General features: G+C 31.6%; 2 protein-coding genes across 4 annotated transcripts; both read left to right on the top strand.

Moving 5' to 3' along the window:
• The first annotated feature begins 1432 nt into the window (after positions 1-1432).
• LOC123218347 (flavonol synthase/flavanone 3-hydroxylase) lies at positions 1433-3540 on the top strand. The gene is given in 4 exon segments (XM_044639808.1): positions 1433-1464; positions 2094-2420; positions 2500-2695; positions 3460-3540. Coding segments are annotated over 4 exon segments (636 nt in total).
• Positions 3541-16404: 12864 nt separating this feature from the next.
• On the top strand, positions 16405-24383 carry LOC123227682 (oxysterol-binding protein-related protein 1C-like). Of its 3 annotated transcripts, none has more exons than XM_044652785.1 (11): positions 16405-17230; positions 17941-18297; positions 18787-18886; positions 20213-20658; positions 21491-21646; positions 22635-22802; positions 22878-23018; positions 23204-23419; positions 23524-23637; positions 23718-23823; positions 24115-24383. In XM_044652785.1, the coding sequence occupies exons 1-11, from the start codon at positions 16700-16702 to the stop codon at positions 24366-24368; spliced, it is 2589 nt and encodes an 862-aa protein (XP_044508720.1). In that variant the 5' UTR covers positions 16405-16699; the 3' UTR covers positions 24369-24383. The 3 variants fall into 3 exon arrangements, with proteins under 3 accessions (XP_044508720.1, XP_044508728.1, XP_044508736.1); XM_044652793.1 differs by having other exon boundaries at positions 16407-17230; positions 24119-24330; XM_044652801.1 differs by lacking the exon at positions 24115-24383 and having other exon boundaries at positions 16411-17230; positions 23718-24100.
• The last annotated feature ends 656 nt before the right edge of the window (positions 24384-25039 follow it).

Genomic DNA, 25039 nt, shown 5'->3' with positions numbered 1-25039 from the left:
TCCATTGGATGTTTCGTTAATAGTGAAGGGTATGACATCAATGATACATGAAACTTGTTCGCCTCCACGAAGGTGCAGTGTATCAAAGACAAAGTAGAGATATACATTTGTTGATGAATGAGTGATATATAGTATCCACTTTTTTAATACTAAGAAATTTGCTTGATTTTATTGGATTGTCAAGTCTAAACACCTTGTTTATTGGTTTAAAATCGATTTGTTGACCTACCTAATCAGCGCATTTGAGCTTGTTTGCCTTTGTGAAAGTGAGAAATGGCCAAATAGGATTTTGATCCACTAGAAAGTCCACCGAAACTTCTTGATTCTAATAGTAAGGGCTATTGGTTTTTGTAAGACAGTGAAAGTGTTTATTGAATAAAAGATTATATTAAATAAACTTAATAAACATGATACTAATCAACTTTATTTGCGCTTGTATATTGAAGCCATCATGACAATTAATAACATGACATTGCAATCGATTCTCAGAAATGACAATAGGTTAGATGACCATAACTTTACTTATTGGGATAGAAATTTTTGGATTATGTTATGTTAGAAACGCAATTTGTATGTCATCGAGGGCATCTGACCTACACAACCTAGTTCTAGTACCACACGACCAAAATTATCACAAAGATGCTATCATGTTTGATGGTAACATCAATGACACTTGAACTGCAAAAGTATCATGAGGACACGGATTCTCATTCTATCCTCTTCAATCTCAAAGATTTGTTCTTTGAACATGCTTGACACAAGAGGTATGAATTGTCAGAGTCCTTGTACAAAAACAAATCTTTTTTCTAAACTACATATATTTTAAAATCTTACACTTAACCCCTAATTCAAAATTTAGCATACCAATTGAAAGTTGATCATATATACTAAACTATGAAAATTTTCTAAAAATCACAAAATTTCTGCAATATTGGTCCTTTTTTCTTACTATAAAATAATTTATCAACCTAAAAAGAAAAAAACAAATACATATTGATTTTAATATACCTAAATTTAACTATCTTTCTTTCTTTGAATTTATGTTTTTGTGTGATATTTTAAATATAAGATTGTGAGATAGAAAAAATGACAGTGAAGGTTGAGGAATTTTAGAATGTTAAGGATGAAGACAAGATTGTATACAATTAGAGTAATGTTATGCTTATACAAATTAAAGTACATAAATAGATATCAAATAATATATTATCATATAATTAAATATTACTTTATCTTTTAATTCAAATTTTTTAATCATATTATAATATATTATCTATATATCCATTTATACATAGTTTTATTTATGTAATTAGCTTAATTATTTGGGTATGTTAATTTAGTCCTTTGCTATCTAGCTAATTTAGTACACCTATGAAAAAGGGGCCACCAGGCAAATTAAACACTATAAAAGTTACGATAGGCATTAATTGTATAAATGGCAATGTCCTTTCGTGGTTGGCAAAACAAGTGAGCTACAAAGGTTCCACGTTACTGGAAGTGGAATCCTCAAATTTCAGGCCGAGTCACTATTTTCCACCCAAGTTTCCATGAAATGATAAATATAAATATATATATATATATATATATATATATATATATATATATATATATATATATATATATATATATATATATAGGATACCAAACCAGAAATCTAACCACTTTCGATAACAAACGATAATTTTGTCCAGATCTATACGATGAATGTCGTCCTTGAATAATACTTCGTCGCCTAGAGATCTAGAATGATATTCTGTCGTCCAATGAAAGATGAAGAGTATCATCCAGATCTGAATGACACTAGCTATCCAATAGAGTTTGAGATCTTCGACCACCACTGATGGTCAGAGGGAGGGGTAAAGAAAAACTCTAGAGATTTGAATTAAACGTATAGATTTAATTAAATCTACCCATTTATACATAATAATCAAGTGACTGACTTGTGTCATTAAGAACCCTGTCCACATTTTTAAAAGTGTGTATATAAAAAATAATAATTTCGATCATATTTTTATGAACCCCCACCAATTTTCATAATATTTTTCTAAATTATTTTACGTTTTTAATCAGCCATGCTGATGGAGTTGGCAATGCAGGGAGGTGAACAAGGACTTCGCAAGACACATGAAAGAGGTAGTGGATAAGTTGTTCAGAACTCTTTCATTAGGGTTAGGGGTTGAAGGTGATGTGGTAAAAGAATCAGAGGGTGGTGAAGATATTGAATATATGCTTAAAATCAATTATTACCCACCGTGTCCTCGTCCTGATCTGGCCCTTGGGGTTGTCCCTCACACTGATCTTTCCACCATCACCATTCTTGTTCCTAATCAAGTCCCTGGACTCTAAGTCCTTAAGGATGACCATTGGATCGACGCCAAGTACATCCCCAATGCTCTTATTATTCACATTGGTGATCGATTGAGGTGATTTTTTATTTTTTAATAGCATAAATCTTCCTCATAATTTGAATAAGAATTTCCTATGGTGGTCGCAGATTCTGAGCAATGGAAGGTACAAGGCAGTGCTACACAGAACAACGGTGGACAAGGAGAAGACAAGGATGTCATGGCCAGTATTTTGAGAGCCACCAGGGGAATTTGTGGTTGGTCCACTTTCTCAACTTGTTGGAGAAGATAATCCATCTGAACCTAAATGCAAGCCCAAGAAATTTAATGATGGCAGATACTGCAATTCCCCAGTAGTTGTTATTATTATTATTATTTATAACAATAAGACGCATTATATGCCTACCTGTGTCCTGTGTGATTTCTGGATCCCAAATAATTGTGAGTTGGGGTTGGGCATTCAAACCAATAAAGGTAACTCAATTTCTTGTGAGTACTATTTAACTTCTCAAAGTAGAATATTTTTTCTACCATTTTTTATAGATACTATTGATTAGACAATAAATGTTACTGAAAACTGAACGTTTTTGTAAATCCACTCTCAACTACATATAGAAAATTTTGGGTCATAAAACTTATTCTCACTTAAAGTTTGGTATATTTTTAAATTTTTATCCGTAAAATTTTAAAAATCTAAATATCTACTCCTATGTTAAAATTCTATGTTAAGATTAAAGAAAAAACCATCATTTAATAAAAAATTAAAAAAAACTAAAATTTTATCTCATTTTCTTCCTTTATTTAAAAAACTAACAATTTATTTCTACCTAAAGTTTGAAAAGTTATATTTCCCTCTAGGGTTTGATTTTTTTGAGTAACCGCTTTCTGAAAACCAATCTAGGAAGGTTGTTGACAAGTGTTCACACCACCTCTCTCCCTAATAGTTTTCTAGTGTGAAAACCATTGAAAATTCAACCAAAATAATCGAATGATATCTCATAGATTTGTATGTTGTTCTGTCATCTACGATGTTGCACAAATTGTGCATTGTCCAATCATCTGTGCACACACAGATCAACGCAATGTTGTTTGACCATTTTAACTAGATTTTTGGTAGTTTCCATATCAAGAAACCACCGGGAAGGAGGTAGCGAGAAGGTTGGTCAACGACTTTCTTGGAATGGTCATTGGAAATTGATTACTTGGAAAAAATCAAACCTTAGGAGGTAAAATGCAACTTTTCAAACATTAGATAAAGCGAAATTGTTAGTTTTTTAAATTAAGTAGAGAAAATAAGATAAAATTTTAGTTTTTTAAATTTTTTTTGTTAAATAACAGTTTTATCCTTAATTCTAACAAAAAATTTTAATAAAAATATAAGTATTTAAGTTTTTAAAACCTCACATATGAGAGTTTAAAAGCACACAAAACCTTGGGTGGGAATAAGTTTTTTAACTAAAATCTTAATCTAAGGATAGAAGTGGGCCAACACCCTCCTTAGGTTTTCAAAATAAAATTTGAATATTGTAACCATGATTTTAAAAGTTGGATTGAATCAGTCAATCCGATCAATTAAACCATCAACTGTTAACCGAACTGATTAGATCATGTATAAAATTGGGTTTAACTCAGTCAATATCAAAAATTGATTTTTTTTTAAAAATTCATTATGAAAACGTGAACCTAGATCTTATTTCTCATATTTGAACACATATACCATCAAACTAAGTGTATTTTAATATTAAAGAAGTCAAATTACATATTTAATCGTAAATTATACAATTTTTTTCAATATTATTTTAAACAGTTGATCGGTCTAACCATCAATTAAGTAATCTGATCACTGATTGGATTAAATGAGCCCTTCAATCGAATTGATATTTTATCCGGTTATAAAAACATCGGTTGAAACCCAGTTTTAAATGAGAATGCTATTTACACCAAATTTTGAATATTTAATTGAGAATTTAAATAATCTATTATCTTATGAATGAATTTTATTTTATTTTTAATTTAAAATCATACATGATGACACATTATTTAGATATTTAATCAATTACTTAAAATTGCTTAGGTATAATATTATTGATTTTAAAATAGAAAAACAAGGTAAATAAAATATTCAATTTATATATAATTACTCAATTCATTAATTAAACCTAAAAGTCAACTTAAATGGCTGATTATTAGACCTGGTAACCAGATTGAGTCAAAACGGGTGCATGTTATATGGATACAGATAAAAAATGGATTGATTTACACAGATAAAGAAAATGCATACCCGTCTTCGTGAGGGTTGTTCATGTATTTCACTTAAATCGGTTCAAAGGGACGTGAGCTATCATTGAGCAATAATTACCGTTACCTCTTTTCCAGTGTTTTCCTGACAATAGTTATTCTTGAATCTGTAAATCCAGTTGTGAGGGGAGTAGGCTTGGCAAGGATTTTAGCTTTGGGCAACTCGAAACCCTCAAGGTTTGAAGAGAAGATTTCCCAAGCATGTAGTTTGATCTGAGCTTTGGGCAAAATCAAATCATCGGAAAAGAAGATGATTTGATTTGATTTGATTTTTGAACAATTTCAAATATAGAAGCTTTTTATTTTAAGTGAATAGAGATACGAAATTGACTTGAGATTTGGAGAATACCTATTTTCCATTTCTTTAAGAGGGTGATTGTGTAAGAACAATCTCAAATTATAGATGCCCCATTATTCAAGCGGTGAAATTCTGTGATCCTCATTAATTAGTGTCTTATTTACAGGCCAAAAGACTTATGATTTTTCTTTTCAGTAAATCAATTGTGAAATGCTTTTTTATTTCTTTTCTAGAATGTCCAATATCTGTTTTACATCTTCTATGCGAAAATGTTCCATTTTACCTGTTAATTTTTTAAAATTTAAATACCCACTAGTTCATTAAATTTTACTATTATTGTTAAGGGTAAAATAGTTATTTAAAGATTTTATTAAAAGAAAAAAATTTATTTTTTTTCACCTTAGCTTTGAAAACTCATAATTCCTCCTTACCCTCATATTTCCTAGGTTTAAAAGCTAATTTTTTTCCCTAAGTCTGGGGTTTGCAACCTTCATATTTTTCCAATTTACAACTTGTAACACATTTCTCTAGATACTTACTCCTATTGAGAATATATACTCCGAGAGACATGACCTATCATACTTCTATAGTATGTTATTACAACCATTAAAGATAATGCATTTAAATTAGACCTACCATCCCAAAAGTGTATTAAAATATAATACAATAACTCAAACATTATATGGATAACATAAATGAAAGTATCCAAACACAAGTATAAGTCCATACAAATCTATGCAATTCCAATATCGATCAAATCCAAATACATCATACATATAAAGGAATTTATAAGAGTATAATGAAAAGTTTGTCTGCTACTTCAGAACCCTACCTGCAAAATCACATAGAAAACACGTGAGTGAATTTACACTAAGTAAATAGTAAAAGTAATATATGTAATGATGTTACTTCTTTTCTAATCTGAACGTTTAGCGCTCATATTCATATAAAGAGGTGTCATCCCAAATGACTAACCCATGTAATGTGCATCGACATCCCAAATGTCATATGAAAGCTTATGACATCCCCAAATGTTATTCCTATGTGTAATTCATACACATACTAGTCGGACTTGGGCTACTGAGAAAATATTACTCATATAGTGGGTCCCTGGACCTCTCCCATCTTTGCATAAGTATCCCAAATGCTACGACACTAGTCATTAGTGCAAAATCACATAGGTTTATTAACCCTGTTGTTTTCACTGTCACTTTACTCACAATTTGGTAGCTTGTAACATTATTGTACATCATATCCAATTTTTTGACCTGAACAAGATCTGATTGGAATACGTGTCATCATCCACATAATTGAGCACACCCTTATTATTTCCATCCCCAATAACTCTCAATAGAGTCTTATTGTTGGTTGTCTTCCTTCAACATTCCTAATAGGGGTAAGTTTGTCATTTCTATAGGCCATTTATTCATAGCAAAACTTCATACATTCTGTATTTGTTTCAAGTGTTTACATTTCCAAGTTTCTTTAAAACTATACGGGTGTGTATCCTTTACATATGACATGTATTACCCAATCTACATGACATCTGTCCTAAGCACACGAGAGTATATCTTTGTTCCATGGCACACGATCATGTGTCCCATACCACATGGGCTGAAAGATTGGGTGAAGAGAATAGATGCGAAACAAACATACATGTCAAGAAAGAAAGAATCAAAGCATACATTTGCGAAAGAGAGAAAATGAAGATTTTACCTACTCATTTGCCTCCTATATGGATATAGAATGATGAAATGAGTCACCCACTAGCATGACCTCTAAAGAAAGTCTGCCACTAAGCCAAAATACAACCCTTGTTGTAAGGTAGAGAGAGGGGAGAGAGTTTTGCAATTATGTGAGAGAAATTTTAGTTTAAAATGGATTAACTTACTTTGAATAAACTAATTTCATTCTTTCAAATGGTGCTTAGTTGTAGTTTTCTAAAATTGTACTTTTGGCCTACCAAAATGTTGATTTAAAGATATCATGCATATATATATATATATATATATATATATATATATATATATATATATATATATATATATATATATATATATATATATATATATATATATTTTGCATCCAATAACATTTTGTACGATTCTTATTATCCTTTGGAAAGTGCTAGCTAACCCCGAATAATTAATTCTCCCTCTCGTAAGCTTGGTTTATTAATGTAATCCTTTAGGTTTACTGTGATATAGCTGTGAATTCTTTTTCGAACAATCCAAAAGTGTATCTGAAAGCTCAACAACTATGATAAACATCTAGCAATATGTTATAGCCCCTAAATTACGATAAAGAAATACTCCATCAAACCTAAAATATCCAATCGTATGTTTCATTTAGGTAATATCTTTCTATTGTCCAATTCAAGTTGATTTTGAACTCATAAATTGCCCAAGTCCTAATTTCGATGCTTTACGAATCATCAATTTAAATATTCAGAATATGTCATAATGAACATCCTTCATATAGCTTCCATTATACTCTAGCTAGAGATTCGATTTTTAATATTTATCGATGTTTGCTTCAAAACTTGGATTTGGTCAAATCAACAACTATTCAGAACCCAATATTTTCTAAGTCAATAGATCCCATACTAGTATAGTTTGTTTTACGAGATGCAGTTAACCTCATATATATACACTATATAAATCATACATATTCGTATTGAATCTGACTATAACATCTCAGGTCAAAGGATTACCTCGTATTCTAGTACAATTTTACGATAAGTCATTATCTACAATTTAATGACCATGTGACTTATCGTTATTGGTCCTATTTGAAAAACGGTTCTCTAATTGTTAATCCATATTAATACCCTAAATACAAGACCATCATTGTCACTTGTACTAATGTCATCTCATGACATTCAACAGAGATATTCAATATGTCTACTATGTGATATAATTGTCCAAGTTATATCACATCCATAAACAACAATTCAATGATTCAATTTATATTAAGTGAGTCATCCAAACAATTCATACACATACTTTATATTATCACAAAAATAAAGGAAAGATCTAATGCATATGAACAAAAAAACTAATTTTTTATTAATAAATTATTTAAAAAATTATATACAAGAGGAAATACCCTGAAACCAACAACACGAATGGTTTCTACGGTATACACTAACATAAACGAGTTTTCATTCCAATTTCACACCCTTGTGTACTTAGTTTACACAAGTAAATTTCCTTAAATGCACATGGGCATGTGTGTCAAACACACGGGCGTGTGTCATTGGAATTCCAAAATTCTAAACCTAAGTTTCTACACTTTTCACACTTTTATATACAACCAAAACACTTCCAAGAAAAACATATTTCATAACCAACACATTACCATATAGTCCTAGTCCGTACTACACACATGAATAAATAATTTAACCATCATCAACATCGCATAACATATGCCCAATATGTATCAAAGTTTATTCATCCACATATGAATATTAGTGAAATTTCCATCCTTCTTCTAACCCAAACACACCATTAACATTAATTTAAACAACTCATACATAAAGAGAATCATTACTAAACCAAGATCAAACAATTCTAAACTACAAATATAACCACCACCATGAAAAACTTAATCAATCCCTACTTCCATTATATACATATACATATACACACACATACACACACACACACACACACACACACACACACACACACACACACACACACACACATATCCTAATCAATCAAGTATCATGTGCACATTTAAATCAAATGTATTCGAAGCAACTCAATACAGAAAATCCCAAGGAATCACACTACTTACCTTGATAGAATGATGATAATAGTCTTCCCGTGGTTTGAACAACTCCCAAAAGCTTATCTCCTAGCAAAATGTGACTCTAGCACTCTTCAATCCTCCCTTCACTCTTGTTTGGTTGAAAGGATTTTAGAGAAAAGTGAGTGTTGCACATTCTGTGACCATTTTTACTTTTCAGATTAAACAGACGTACAAGGGCATGTATGTTAAACATAGAGACATGTATGCTAGTTATGAAATATTAAAACCACGTCACAAGATTCCCACGAAACGTATCCTTATCCTGTAATTCAAAATTTGTACTTTATTTACACGGACGTGTATCCTAGCCAAATTTGACCAAACTATACGATATACAAAAAGACCATTTTGCCATCACTATCATATCATACACAGATGTGTAGCACCTCATACATGGTTGTAAATACCACAAATCACATAATAGCTTCTTAAGTACAATCTCACATGGGAAAAACAAAAAATACTAAAAAGACCAAAATAACCTCAAACATACTTATGGATGTTACACAATCGCCCCCAAACCTTCTGAAAAATCTCAATTTCAACCTCCCTTTCATTTTCAACTTTATGCATATTTTGGTGACCTTCTTTGACTCCTTTGCCCAAGACCATGCCTCTCTTTTCCTTTGGTGTTAGCCTAACCTCTCTTTCTGAGGGAGTCTCTTTCCCTTGATGAGATCATGATGTAATAACTCTCTTTGTTGTCATGCAACTTTTGTCCGTTGTTGGTGTTGCATGTCACATGTCGCTTGCATCTCTTCGTTGGCTCTTAAGATGTCTAGATGCTTTCCCTTAACAATCCTTCATTGACAACAGAGATGATGTCTTCATCTCCAAAGATGAAGTCGTACCTTTGTCCAAAGATGAAACATTGGTTGAGAGAGAAATAGGAGAGAGATGGATGCCAACAACTTGAATTAGGTAGAGGGAAACTAAATGTGAAGTGGGTTGAAATTGAGATTTTTCAAAAGGCTAAGGGGCAATTCTAAGTGGGAAAAATATGGAGGTTGCAAACCTAGACTTAGGGGGGAAAAAGTCAGTTTTAAACCTGTAAAATATAAAGGTAGAAGAGAATTGTGGGTTTTTAAAACTAAAGTAGAAAAAAGAGATAAATTTTTTTCTTTAAATAAAATCTCTAAATGACAATTTTATCTTTGATAGTAATAGTAAAATTTAATAGACAGATAGGTATTTGAATTTTTAAAAATTTACTGGTGGGAGTTTGGGTTTACACTAAACCTTAGGTAGGAATAAGTCCTTTGGCCCTTATTCATATTAACAACTTCCATAATCACAAGATTTCGTAGGCTGGTTGTTGTAAATTTTGTAGGCCAAATAATATATTATTTTGAAGAACAATTAAAACAATCCCTTTAAGATATTGTCTCGTTGAATTCAATTATTGCAAGTTTGAAGAAAAAACCTGGTTGTAGTTGGATTGAAGTAAATTTGAGGAAATTGATGAGAGTTGTCAGTCAAGATGAAATATGGTTGAAGTTGGATTATGCGTGTGAAGAAGAACTTGGCTATCATTCATACCCAATGATAATGTATTTCATATGATTAGTTCTTAAGTCATATGTTATTTCTTTTTAAAGAGTGAATAATTTTATCTTATTTTTATATCTATTAACACATCACATTGGATTGGATTATTTTTTTCATATGATTGATTTTAATATTGTGAAGTAAATATTAAACATTTTATTATGTAAATATTATTACATTATCAAATTTCTTATATTGGTATTAAATGTTTCTTTAAGTGGATTCAATTGATAGTTTTTAAATGGCCAAAAGACTATTTCCCACCCAAGGCTTTTTGAGATAACAAATTCTTACCTGTTAAATTTGAAAAATTCAAATATCCACTTTTATTTCCTCATTTATAATTTAATGGCAAATCCGCTCACGTTTATGCAAAGCACTTGAACTCTTCCTCTTCCATACCTAGAAACACAGATCCGTGGAAATCCTTGGTCAAATCACAGTTGGAGTATGATTATTCATAGTTCAATAATCATAATTTGTGCCAAACATGCAAAAATTAATTATTTTTATTTACTCCATACCTATAATCTAATAATTATAAATTATCTTAAACAAGTAATAAACAAATTTTGGATTTTATATAAATATATTTTATAAAAAATTAAAATTCTAAAATGGCTTAAATTGTTGTATTATTAAATTTCGTTTTTTAGTTTAATCTATCTTAAAAATTAGACATTTTTACGTATTTCCTATGTTAATATGATTTTCTTTATATGTTATGTTGAAGTGCTGCTAAACTGAACACTCAATGTATTTATGTCCTCAAAGTATAATTAAAGGCAATAACTGAATAACTCTCTAGTTTTTATATTTATGTCCACAAGAGGTGTGTGTAATTTAGTTTAAATTATAAAACCGGATCAAACTATTTAAAAATTACAGTTTGATTTAATTTAGTTTATAAAACAGTTTAATTTTGGTTGATAAATTTTTTAAAACTAGTTTACAGTTTGAAGGATTTTCAACCCAAATCAAACTATAAAATATATATATATAGTGGGCAAATGACTATTTCTTACCCACAATTTAAAGAGATGATAGATTCTTACATTTTAAATTTGTTATAAAGGCAAACCTTGATCTAAATAACATTTCGTCCCTAATTTTTTTTATTAAATAATCATTATCCTTAATTTATATTAATTTAAATTAAATATAAAAAAATTTAGAAGTACAAGTAAGGTTGATTTGAACTGAGTTGACTCGATCTTAGAAGAGAGTTTGACTCAAATTTGAATTAAATAAATTTAAGTCAAGAGATTTGACTCATTTTTAAAATCTAGCCAAACTCGAGTTAGGGGTTATCCAACTCAATTCAGCTTGATTTCAATTTGAATACATGGTTCGAATTCGTCTCTTGATTTGACTTGAATACGTGTCTTGAATTAATGGTTTTGTCTATTATTTAGGTAAAATAACATTGTGTTGTCAATAAACTACGAACTCCAATCACAAATCTGATTCATAAATTCAAACCATCGATTCAAATCATAAATTCAAACAAACAAAACCACGAATTCAAACTATCAATTCAAGTTATGAATTCGAACCAAGCTCTAGCGAAACTAAGCTGAATCATTTTTTATTCAAGAAAAACTTAAGTCACCCTTTATTTTGGCTCAATGAACTTGAGTTAAACTCGAATTGGAGCACTTTCCATTTATGTTAAACTCAAGCCAAGAGTGTCAATGATGTATAATAGTATATTTAGAGGTCTTTATAGTTTTAAAAATGTAAGGGTGTTAATGATTTTTTTAAGGGATTTTTGAAAATTTGAAAAATGTTTGAGGGTGTTTTTGAAATTTTGTATAATTTTAATGTTTTTCAATGGTTTCAAAAATGATTGTTACACCCCAAAGAATGGAACATAATACAATAAATTAAGGGTTTGCATCACTTGTTTTCTATATTTATCTTGTTATTTTCTTTACATGTTTATTTCATGTCCTAGATGACTATAATTTAATATTATATATTAAGTAAAAAATATTTGGAATTAAATGATTTTCAATTGGTTCAAACCGTAATCCAAACCAAATCATATTTTTCCAATTTGGTTTGAAATTTTTTCAAACTATTTTTTTCAGTTTAGTTTGTAAAAGTTCTTAAACCAAATTAAATCGAACTATGCATACCTCTACCTACAGGCACATCTCAAGAGTATTTTGGTCATTTACTTAATTTAATTTATTCATTTTATAAGTAAGAGCCAATGAATGATCATGCATAGAGAATGCATGCGTGTTTAATGAAAAAGATCTCAAATAAAACATAAATGCATAAAACTCTCGATCTCTCAGTGTATTGAATATCTATGAAAAATTAATGCATAAAACTTCTTCTAATGAAAAACATTGCCTTTTTATAATATTTCGGGTAAAACTGCTACGAACGAATGTACATTCCCTATACATGATCGTTCTAAACAGTTCAACCACAAAGGATCATGTCTCTCATATTGAAAAACAAGATTATAGAATAATCAATGATAATGAATGATTGTATGTCTCTCATGCATGGTCATTTGTCATGTCAATTTACAAGAGTACCCTCTTCAAGATCATTCAGGCTATATGAGGGACACAAAGTTGATGAATGTAGCGACGATTAAATACTCTTGTCTCAACAATGGAGCCTTTAGTAATTTTTTTTTTAATGTCTTGGTGGCATTTAAGTCCTCTCATGTTTATTGTTTGTTGTTTTGTTAAATTTGTAACCCTACCTCTAATTTATTTAAATCTCATATTCGAATTTTTAGTTTGAGTACTTGCACTCTTAAACTTTCTTTTAGCATGTATAAATTCTATATTTATTGTCTCTTTCTTTCTTTTTTTTGTTGCGTGAAAAAAAGAAGTATTGATTTTATTAGTAAAACTACTCCACTAGGGATTAAACCTGGTATCTCTTGTTTCATAGACTGGCACCTTATCCATTGATGTTTAAGCTAAAAGGAATTTTTGTCTCCTTATCTGTCAATTCAAAATCTGTAAACTAAAATGGTGAAGTTAAAATAGAATGGCATAAAAGATATTTAATATTTCTTATTGTATTTGTCCATATAACATCCACAAGTACATATAAGAATATTTTAGTCTTTTTCTCTGAATTTATGTGAATTCAATTGAGTATATGTTAATTGTATGCAGGGACAGTTGTGCACCACAAAGGTAGACACCCCTCCATGCCTTAGAAAGGGTAGAAAGGTCATTTCGTGTTGAGTATATGAAAATGTCTAAGTTTTGAGGAGGAATAGTCTTGAATGATTGGGAGGGCGTCTATTCATCCGTTTGTCGAATTTAAATTGGATAAGTATTAGTTTCATGGTGATTTCGAGACATGTCTTTAGTTGGATAACTAAAAGGACAACCGTTCATTAGGAATGAATGACCATTCATGGTATTATTTCACCAAAATAAAAAGAAATTGAAGATTGTTTGGTTCATATTCTCACTTTACATGTTTCAAAGTAATAGAGAGGTTTGGAAGACCTGAAGGATGTTAGAAGAGGAGTAGGATCATCAAAAAACCACCAGGCCACATAAAGATTTATTGGTTGCTAGAATAAAGGTAAGTAGTGTGACCTTTCTCCCTTCTCTTCCAACTGTATTTAAAGAAAGCATGTCAAAATGTTGTCCTGCCTGTGAATGAGTATATTGATTGTTGGTTTGGTAATCAAAGATTAGAGTAATAAAGGTTATAATGTGTTATATTATATGGACATAGAGATATATGTATGAATACTTTAGATTTGATGATTGGAATCAATGGATTAGCATGATCTATGCATATTCTGAGTGATGTGGTGAATATTGATAATGATAGGGTGTTTACAGACTAATTGTTTGATTGTGATTGGATAAAGAGATTTGATGCATGGTCCTTGTCGGTTGTGCACCGTCATGGGGATGGAACAACTTTTCCATGTTAAGAAGCCGATTGTTCCAAGCATCCAAACACTATATAAAGACGTGTTTCATGGAAAAATCATATGTGCTTTTATTTTACTAAAACCTTAGCCACCCCCTCTCTCATTTCACATAGACATTCAATCATAGAGCCTTAGCACCCTCATGTGATTGAACAAGCCTCCAGAGTTCATGCTTCGCATGGATGTCAAGGCATTGCCTCTCGAGAGTAGGGTAGCGTTATTCTCTAATCAAGTAAAGAACGAAGGAGTTGTTTAATGCAAGTATAATTCTGTAAACACCTTATATGTGTGTCAATGCATGTTCATGAAATATATGTGTAAAACTGATATCCTAGCTTGGGTTTTTAGGATTGTATGATTTTAAAGTTTTTAATTCTACTATGCTATCGGTTACCAGTGCCTCAAAAACCTAGCATATACTCTTCCTCACTCATAGACAAATGTTCCTTTTAAACAACTAGTTTAACCCTTAAAGTTTCAACTATAGCCTTGAGGTGTTACTCCGTGATGTGTGTATAACATACACACATTTATAGCCTTCAATTAGTTCATTTTAGGTAATTTTTTTATTTTGATTAATTTTCTTAATTTTATTTCTCTTTTAATTTTTGATCTTATTTGGTATTTTGAATAATTTTTTTAAGTGATTTGACAAGGTTTAGGCCTGTTTGAGACAAAAATTAAAAGACTGGAATGAGAAAATGGTGTGACTTGTTAAGTAAATGCAGAAGTCAATTATGACCATAATCACTTTCAATTATGCTCATAATTATTTATGAAAATAAAAAAAACATAGAAGTAAAAAAAGAGCTAAGCTAATAGTACTATAAAAGGAAACAAAATGCAAGTTTTCAGTAGGAGGGATAGTTACAACACCCTTAAACAAAAAAGTTTCAAAGAAAAATACTTAAGAATCAAGAGGAAGATTCAATATCCAAGAACTAGAAGCAATTTGGAGAACATCCACCTAATTAAGCTTGAACATCTAAGAGTTTTCTCTATCTTTTTCTTCTTGATAATTGTTTTCTTCTCCAATTTGAGCGTTATGAATCTTTATTCAGCTGATTTTTGTGAATTTATTATAACGAGTATGAGTAGCTAAATTTTTAATCTAGGATTTATGATACATCTATGAATCTTTGTGATTGCTAATGAATTTTTAATCTTAATCAATGTTGATGAAGCTTTGACTTAGTGATTATGAGCTGATTTCTTGGGTGTTTAGGCCCAACATCTAACTTTTTTGCAAGTTGATTTTATGCCATCAAAAGATGAGTAATCAATATTAGTTCATGCAACTGCTAATCTTGAAATATATCTAAATTCCTTGTGAAATATTTGATCATTATAGAAAATTTTAATGGGTTTTCGTTAATGTTTGACCACGAAAGTAGGTAATTTCTTAATTTTTATACACTTAGTCAATCTCGAAAGAGCTCAATTTTTATATTACAGAACTTCTCCTTGACCAAACTTATAACATTGTAAATCCCATCACTCATAGACAACAAGAAGAATCCACTACATCTACGAGATTCTTTTCTTATTCCATCAAATATCTAATTAAAAAAAAAAACAATCGTCTTTTATCAAATTGAGATTATGCAATCAATTTAACTATCTTGTTTTTGTATAATTAGAATAGTTATTACATTTGCATGTAACTCTACCTCTTTGCCCTATAGATATAAAATACTAACATAAAGAGAATGGAGCGGCATATAAGAAATGATTCAAAAGAGAAACTAGCATTCCAAGTTGGATCTAAATTTCCACTAAAGATAGTAAACACATGATATACTCTTTTAATAGTGTCTTGATTACGTTAAAAATCTCTCCATCTTCATTATCCTTTTTTGTACTTTAAATCACATTTAATTATTAGTAGATGGAGTAATAGACTGCATGACAAATTCCAGTTGACATTATTGTATGTGTTTCCAATTAATTAGCCACAAAAAATTACATCACAAAAAAAAAATAGATAAATAAATATTCATTTAATTAAATTATTTATTAAACTACAGTTGGCACTTCAAACTCACGAATGCGCCACGTCACGTCTCCGCAATTCTTTGTCACGTTCACAGACCATGTCATGTAATATAACTTTAGATCATTGGGTGAAGCACGGTAATACCATGGATATGCCACCATATTATACTACCTTCAATTTTCAAAGCTAACCGCCTCCTTTATTTAAAGCATTCCGGAGAGATGATGGGTAACTCCGCCTATTAACTCGTACAATTTTCTTAACGCATCCCGTGGCGGAATTTCTAATAGCCACCTCTTCATTTTAATGATTTATTTTTTTATTTTTCACTTTAATCATTAAACTAACCAAAACCAACAGAAATCGACCATTCTTTGAATTATTTGTTTTTTAATTAATTAATTAAAAATTTTAAAATTACCAATTTTCCCGTTGAATCACCAATTGTGAAGTAATGGTAGAATGACATGCGTCCATTCTGCTGCGTCTCCACTGCGACGGATCGGAATTCAACGATTTCTCCTCCTCCACAGACAACCTTGACAGAACTTCTCAACATGCCGTCTTCAGGGACAACGACGCCGTATCGATCGCTATCCGCCACTCCTACGAATCTGAGCCGCGGATCATCGTTGACGCAACATCACAATGCCATGTCGGAGAACGGCAACTTGATGAGGCGATCGTTCACATTGAATTCGGTGTTTGGAATGGAGTCCTCGATGAGAGAAAAGGGCATGGTGCTGGTGGATCAGCAGGGCATTTCGGGAATTTTATTTAAATGGGTGAATTACGGGCGAGGATGGCGCCCCCGTTGGTTCGTTTTGAAAGATGGAGTTTTATCTTATTATAAACTACACGGTTCTAATAAGATCGTTGTTAATAAAGAAACGGAGAAAGGATCAAAGGTCATCGGCGAAGTCTCGATGAGAATGATGTCGCGCCACGTCACCAGCCAATTGCGTAATCGAAAGCCTGTGGGAGAAATCCATTTAAAGGTACCAAGTTTTTAACTGCCGTCAAGTTCAAGTGGTGTTTGCCTTTTAGCGATATTTGGTGGCGTTTATTTATTTATTTATTTCTTTTTATTCTGAATTTTAAAACTTCGCAACGAAATTAATGTTTGAATTTCATGAATTTTGTTTACGGAGAATCTGATTGTGTGAATTTTGGGTCCCCACTTCTGAATTTGGTGGATGAAAATTTTATCTCTGTTTAATTTCTTGAAATTTTGTCTTCTAGTAAAACTAATTTTATGTGTGGTGTATGGTTTCTACCTCCGAAATTTCACTGTTTTATGTTACGTGGCGTGGATTAGGGAGGGTAAATAGAAGTAACTATTTGAATTTCTTGTCATTATTGGCATTTGGATTTGAAGTTTGTGTTTTAGGCCCATTCTAATTTGATTGTTTTGAGTTGGCGTATAAGGAACTACTTGTTTGAATTTTAGAAGTTGATGACGAACTTGGTGTTCAAATTACATGATATTCGTTTTCTAAGAATCTAATTGTCTGAGTTTCAGGTTTCATTTGGTGGATGCAAAGTTTGTCTCTGGTTAATTTCATGAAATTTTGTCTTGTAGCAAAACTGACTTCATGTTTGGCTTATGAATTTTACTCCAACTTCCATTGGTTTGATTTGGGAGAGTAAAAGGACTAACCATCTGAAATTTATGTAATTTCACTCTAATGTGACTGTTTTATGTTAGGTGGCATCAATTAGAGAGAGTAAGTCAGATGATAGGAGGTTTTCAATATTTACTGGAACAAAGAGGATGCATTTGAGGGCAGAGGGTAGGGAAGATAGAGTGACATGGGTAGAAGCTTTGCAGGCAGTGAAGGAGTTGTTTCCAAGAATGTCAAACAGTGAGTTGATTGCACCTGTGGAAAAAGCAGATGTTTCAACTGATAAACTGAGGCAGAGATTGTTAGAAGAGGGGGTGAATGAGGATGCCATTCAGGATATTGAGCACATAATGAAAACTGAATTTTCTGTGCTTTATAACCAGCTTGTGGTCCTCAAGCAGAGGCAGGTGTTGCTTCTTGACACTTTGCGTCATTTGGAGGTATATACAGCAAACAAAAGATGTTTTTTTTTTTTTTCCAATTTCTCTTCCTTTGTTTAGAGTTATGCTTTTTGGGTGAGTTTACTGGCTTAGCCCTGCTTGTAGGAAAAGATATATTGTTAGGTACTGAGCATATTTTTTTTTTCCCCTTTTATACTGAAGTTTTCTTTAGCAAGAATAACAAATGCAAGAAAGCTTAAATGTTCAGTTTAATCTTAATCTTTCGCCAAGAGGGTAGGCAACAACTACAAGTACAGTAGTTAACATGGGCATTTATGGATTAACTACATTTTTACAGTTAACCACTTAATTCTAGTTTCTTTAGCTTTTATCTGTAGCATACATTTAGAGTCAACTGATACCCTTTCTTTATGTGTAGATCCCTGTAAGTCATTACCTGTCTGGTTGTCCCCTTCTTTTTTTGATTTGTCATGAATGATAAATTTTCTTTATGGGTGGGCTATTTTACTTTTATTCTGCATCTCTCAGACTGAAAAGGTTGATTTGGAGAATACACTTGTTGATGAAAGCCAAAGGCAACTAAAAGAGCAAGAAGCTTCCTCTAGGCTAAGGAAAGAAAAGGGCAGCGGTATGATATGATCAAACTCCAATTCTTTATACATTTAAAACCTTTTTACTGCACTAGCATAACATTCTATTATGGCCATTAACTTTGCAGTTTACGTGGGAGTCTGTTTTATGCATATCTATTAACTAGTTAAATAAATATGACTTGAGACAACATGTCTTCTTAATTCTTATTGCATGATGCGTACTTGTATTTATACTTTTGTGCTTTAACTATGAAATCAATCAGATCTTATAGGATCTACCTCAGTTTGTCAGCCTGTGAAGTAATTGTGAGCAATTAGTATATGATGTTGTTGGTTAAGGAAAGAACAGTTCCTACTGTTAGGAGATTGTTAATTTGCACTTAACTTTTCATGATTTATTTTGTAAAATGTCAAATTGGAAGATGCTTTAGAATTAAATAAGGTATTATCAAAAAGCTGAATATGAGAGTATTGACCCATTGACAGTGTTAATTAGACATTGTAGGACAAAATAAAAAGACTGTTCATATATTTAAAGCTTAGTTCAATGAAAATGGAACAATTTGTGTTAGGGTACTGTATGGTAGTTTCTTTTAATGCTTGGTTTTAAACTTTCTGATGCACTGCAGGGGATAGACAAATGCAGTTGGTAGGATGTTGAACAATCATTGAAAAATGAAATGATAAGAGCTATGCGTATCACTATTATAATTAGATGTTATAGTAAATAAATTTATTGGTAAGCTGCCAATTTTATTTTTGCTCATTTTTATACAAAGTTTGTTGGGGGTATTTAGTATCTAATTCCCCTTCCGGTTCTCTCTCTTCTGGAGTTGCTATAAATTTTATTGTCCATTTACCAGAAGCTTTTCAGTTAGTTAAACTTTTAGTTAACTTACTTCCAACTAGCCCTGTTACATGAGCATATCTACCAATTGAATAAAAAAGAAGTGATTCGATTAGAAACTACCAAAATATATATTTTTTCAGCTCATTTGAGAAGCAGGGAGATTAAGAATACAAGTTATGCATGTTTGCTTGTCTGCTGTGTGTTGTGATCTACTTTAGTTGTGTAGTCAGTCTACAAGGTTTTCTGTTTTTCTATCTATCTAAAATTTCCTCACCATCTCAATTGGTTATTTATCTTCTTTAAAATTCTTGCATTATTTTGGTGAATGGCAAGTTGAATCTATTGCACATTAGATATGACATAGTTGTTTTTTCAGCTGGCTCCTGGACAAAAATACCACTTAATAATTTTTGCTTGTGTACATCTAATATTTATTACTATTTGCAGTGTTTTATCCATTAATTGTGTATTCATTTTATTTAAAATATATTTGCTTCTATGGAATATATAGCTGAAGGAAGTGCAAGTGAATCTGATGATGACCATGATAGACAAGATCTCGTAGATGAAGAAACAGATGATGATGACAATGCATTCTTTGATACCCGAGATTTTCTTTCTTCGAGTTCTATTAGGAGCAATGGATCTGACTATCATCAATCACCATTTGATTCTGATGATGAAGATGCTTTTGGTTGTGAAGATGGCTCTGACCCTTGCATGAGATCCATTGGATCTGACTACCCTTTTGTTAGGCGGCGCAACAAATTGCCTGACCCATTTGAAAAAGAGAAGGGAGTCAGTCTTTGGTCGTTGATCAAAGATAATATTGGGAAGGATCTAACCAAAGTATGCCTTCCAGTTTATTTTAATGAGCCCCTTTCTTCTTTACAGAAGTGTTTTGAAGATCTGCAGTATTCTTATCTTATTGACCGAGCCTATGAATGGGGTAAAATGGTAAGTCTGTATTCAAAGTATCATCTAACATTGTTATTCCTTGCCTTTTATTGATATATGTTGATTGCAAATAGCAGAAAGTGTTATGTAGTTAATCTATATTTATTTCACTTTATTTGATAATGCATTTTACTTGGTTGTTCTTTTTGGGTCATTTCAGAAATCCTTGATGCTAATTTGTATCTATTACTGTTTACTTTGTGTCTGTCATTCAATTGCTTATCCCATGGCTGCCATGCGAACTGGTGAATTTTTTAAGTAGAAACATCTTGTTGTCCTATTAGTGTTTGTAACAAATATAACTCAACTGTACTGGTGCAGCTGTCCAAGTTTGCATATTCTTGTACTTGACTAAGCTGTGTTGTCATAAGTCTTATATACTGACCCCATTGCTTCCATATCGTAAGTTTATTTTCATAGCTCAGAGTGAAATATTTTTATGGCATAGTGAATATTTGAACTTTTATAAAAGATGTAGTACATATACTATTTTCAATGTCTCTTTTTGTCTTTACTTTTCTGAAATATGTGAAATGGAAATGTCTGCAAAGCATTACTATAGACAAAATCCATTTCTTTTTGTGTTCACTTTATTTTTTTTGCTGTAATTGATTTAAAAGTGTAATGGGGCTTCAATTCACTGTCTTGTCCTTTGTCAATTTTCAGAGGCCTTCTTGCTTGTGAGTGCATTATTAGAGCTGACAAATTTTCATGTAGATGCACTAGTGCCTGAAGATTGGTTTTTGTACACTTTTTTGTAGAATTTATGCCTGCCCATTTATTTTTTTGTCTCTTGTGAGATTTTATTGAAGTTCTTGTTTAAAATTTGTAGGGCAACAGTCTTATGAGGATACTGAATGTAGCAGCATTTGCAGTATCGGGGTATGCTTCTACTGATGGAAGAAACTGCAAGCCATTCAACCCATTATTGGGTGAGACATATGAAGCAGATTATCCAGATAAAGGCCTTCGGTTTTTCTCTGAGAAGGTAATATTTTTTATAATATTTCTAGAAATCGATGGCATATATATGCAGATGTTTACATTGACATAACAAATTTGCATGAGCAGAAGCTGCTTTTTTTGTTGCTGTTGTGATCTTCTCTACAGCAAGAGTATGAATTACAATCTTTTGTATTCAATAACAAATTGTTTATGTCAAATATAATTCTCTAGGATTATATCTTAAAGCTTCAGAAAAGGCTACAAATTTTTTTTTTCAAAAATTTACTTAGCAGATATTTTTGGAGCCCTGCTCATTTCCTTTCATAGGAAAGTGTCTTCTGGCTGTTTTGACATTTGAATGACAGTTCAGTGTTATATGGGAAGTCTTTTGCATCGTTGATCACAGTCGCAAAGATGGCCAAATTAATCATGACAGATCTATATTTATGGTTCTGCTGTATATCTTAGTGTTTCAAATTATTGGGACAATATAACCCTCAGCTTAGGACCATACACATCTTGCAGTGAAGGTTTCTGATCCAGTTGTGGGCTCTGAATGGGTTATAGGATGTCCCACGTAAATTGTCTTCCAAACACTTTAAGCCTGCTCTGAATCAGAGATTTAGTTCTGGCTATCTACTGGTGCTAGTCAAATAATGTATCCCTATTTCTCAGCTGGTTGGACCTGATGTGAAAATATTCTAATTCACTGCTGTACCTTTCTAGCAGAAGTATTTTTTATTGGTTTGAACACCCATTATAATAAGATCTGTTTTTTTATGTGTAATGTTGCATCTATGTTGTTAGCAATCGTGGGTGAGCTTGACCTTTGATGGCTTGGGTAGTTTATGAATGTAAATGCTAGCATCTTGACATAGACTTGGTATATTTGATTGGAGTATGTCTGGAGTTGTATTTAACCTCTTAACTTATTATTGGGGTTACATATATGTTTGTGTTCTGATAGTCTTGCTCCACCCATTTGTCTTCCCCTCTTCTGATCATTTAATTAAAATGTTCCCTTGAGATAGGTTAGTCATCATCCAATGATTGTTGCATGCCACTGTGAGGGGTCTGGCTGGAAATTTTGGGGTGACAGCAATTTAAAAAGTAAATTTTGGGGTCGCTCCATTCAGCTTGATCCTGTTGGTGTATTGACTGTGGAATTTGATGATGGAGAAGTTTTTCAATGGAGCAAGGTATGTTATTGATGTTTGGTCATTTTCTCCGTCCTCTGTAATGTGCATGCTGATTTGCTTGCTTCTGATTGACAGGTAACGACATCCATTTACAACCTCATTTTAGGAAAACTCTATTGTGATCACTATGGTACAATGCGAATAGAGGGAAATCGTGAGTACTCATGTAAGCTAAAATTCAAGGAACAATCAATCATGGATAGAAATCCTCACCAGGTGCACTTTCTTTATCTCTTCAAAATATTGGGGAACCAGATTTATTTATACCTTAGACAGTAGTCTTACAGCAGTATTAGGTGCTCTTTAGGTTCGTCAGCATCAAGTTTTGTTTATATGTTGTATATTATAATGCTTGGTTTGTCATGGAATGGATGGATGATGTAATATAAGTGTTCATGCAGGTACAAGGTGTAGTTCAAGATAGAAATGGTAGAACAGTGGCAACATTGTTTGGAAAATGGGATGAGAGCATGCACTATATAAACGGTGATGGTTCTGGAAAAGGAAAGTCAGAACCCCAGTTGCTTTGGAAGCAAAGCAAACCACCTAAATATCAAACAAGATATAACTTTACACGCTTTGCCATCACTTTAAACGAGCTTACACCTGGGCTTAAGGTGATGCTGCTAATTCCTTTTGCATTATCTCATTTTGTGTCATTTCTCCCTATTCCGTTTAAAGGATTCCACTTGTTACTGTTAATATTAGACATTGTAAACAGGAGAAATTGCCACCAACAGATTCTAGACTCCGACCAGACCAAAGATGCTTGGAAAATGGTGAATATGAAATGGCCAATTCAGAGAAGCTGCGACTAGAAGAGAAACAGCGGCAGGTAAATTCATTTGTCTTAGTGTTTTCATTTAAGTAGAATAAAAAGCAGTGGATTGTTTTGAAACATGATGGATGATTCAGGCACGGAAGATGCAAGAGAGGGGATGGAAGCCGAGATGGTTTGCGAAAGAGAAAAGCAGTGAAACATACCGCTACATTGGCGGCTACTGGGAGGCCAAGGAAAAGGGTAACTGGGAATCATGCCCTGATATCTTTGGCCAGCATCACTATACTGATAAAATCTTTGACTAACTAATCCACCTCCCCAATTATTTTATCCCTTGAGAAAAAGATTTTTTCTTTATCAAATTATACATACCAAATCTTTCAAATATACTAGAAAAGTCACACATGAAATCCTGGTGTTGATTTTATTTGTTTATTTATTTTTCAGCCAGTCATACAATGTACTACAAAACAAAATTATTATTAATAACATAATATGCCTTTCTCACGTTTTAACACTCTGACTGATCAGTTAGATGGCGATGGAAGACTAGAGGAATGTCCAGGAGCTGCTCAAGTGTCGTTGAGCAATCACCATCTGTCTTCTCTTCCATCTGTGTTGAGTTTAAGAGTAGTTCTTTTCCGGTCTCTCACTCACTGTCAGTCAATTTGACAATTCATCCACGTGCGCTTTTCTCATTTTTTACCCATGCCCCCATCTCAGAATTAAACAAGAGCAATGTAATGTGTATGTTTGTGTTATTTAAAAAAAAAGAAAATCCATAAATAAATATTATCTCCTGAAAAATCAATAATTAAAGAATAAATTAACATGAAATATGTTAATAATTAATTTTTAGATTTTAATTAGTAAACGAATGCGCTAGTGGGTTATTATATTTTAATTTGCTCTACTTCTTACTTTTCTTAGTATTACTATTATTATTACGAATAATATTATCGGTATATTTTTTATATATAATTTTGTATTTAAGTAAATATTGTGTTATTTTAAATTTTCAATTATTCCATGTTATTGATAAATAACTTATTATTATTAAATTTAATTGATTACAAATATCTCAATAATCTCCAAAAAAAAAAATTAGATTTTTTTTTTCTGAAAACTATATTTAATTTAATTAAAAAAAGTATAAAAATTAATCGTCCAAATATTATGATGAGTAAACAGAGATTGTATTTCCTAACATATTATTTTACCCTCTTTCTAAACTAACTAAATAAATTAATTTATCTTTATATTCAATATATACTCTAATTAATATCTCATGAAAAAATAGTGATTCCTTTGTATCAGATAACGTTCCTAATTAATTATGTGAGTTATATTATTGCAAATTCAAAAAAGATGCATATATTAGAAAGAGCAATACTAAATGAATATAGTTTTGAATAAAATAAATAAGTATGTAGATGATATATCATTTTATGATTAG

The sequence above is a fragment of the Mangifera indica genome, chromosome 1 (assembly GCF_011075055.1).
Source record: "Mangifera indica cultivar Alphonso chromosome 1, CATAS_Mindica_2.1, whole genome shotgun sequence".
NCBI lineage: Eukaryota > Viridiplantae > Streptophyta > Magnoliopsida > Sapindales > Anacardiaceae > Mangifera > Mangifera indica.
This window is presented reverse-complemented; position numbering and strand designations above follow the sequence as displayed.

Excerpts from the sequence above, each read along its gene's own strand:
- LOC123227682 (XM_044652785.1), top strand. The coding sequence starts at position 16,700 with ATGCGTCCATTCTGCTGCGTCTCCACTGCGACGGATCGGAATTCAACG. Across the intron at positions 23,420-23,523 it reads AGCTTACACCTGGGCTTAAG|GAGAAATTGCCACCAACAGA; the intron begins GTGATGCTGCTA and ends CATTGTAAACAG. Across the intron at positions 23,824-24,114 it reads CTGGGAGGCCAAGGAAAAGG|TTAGATGGCGATGGAAGACT; the intron begins GTAACTGGGAAT and ends CTGACTGATCAG.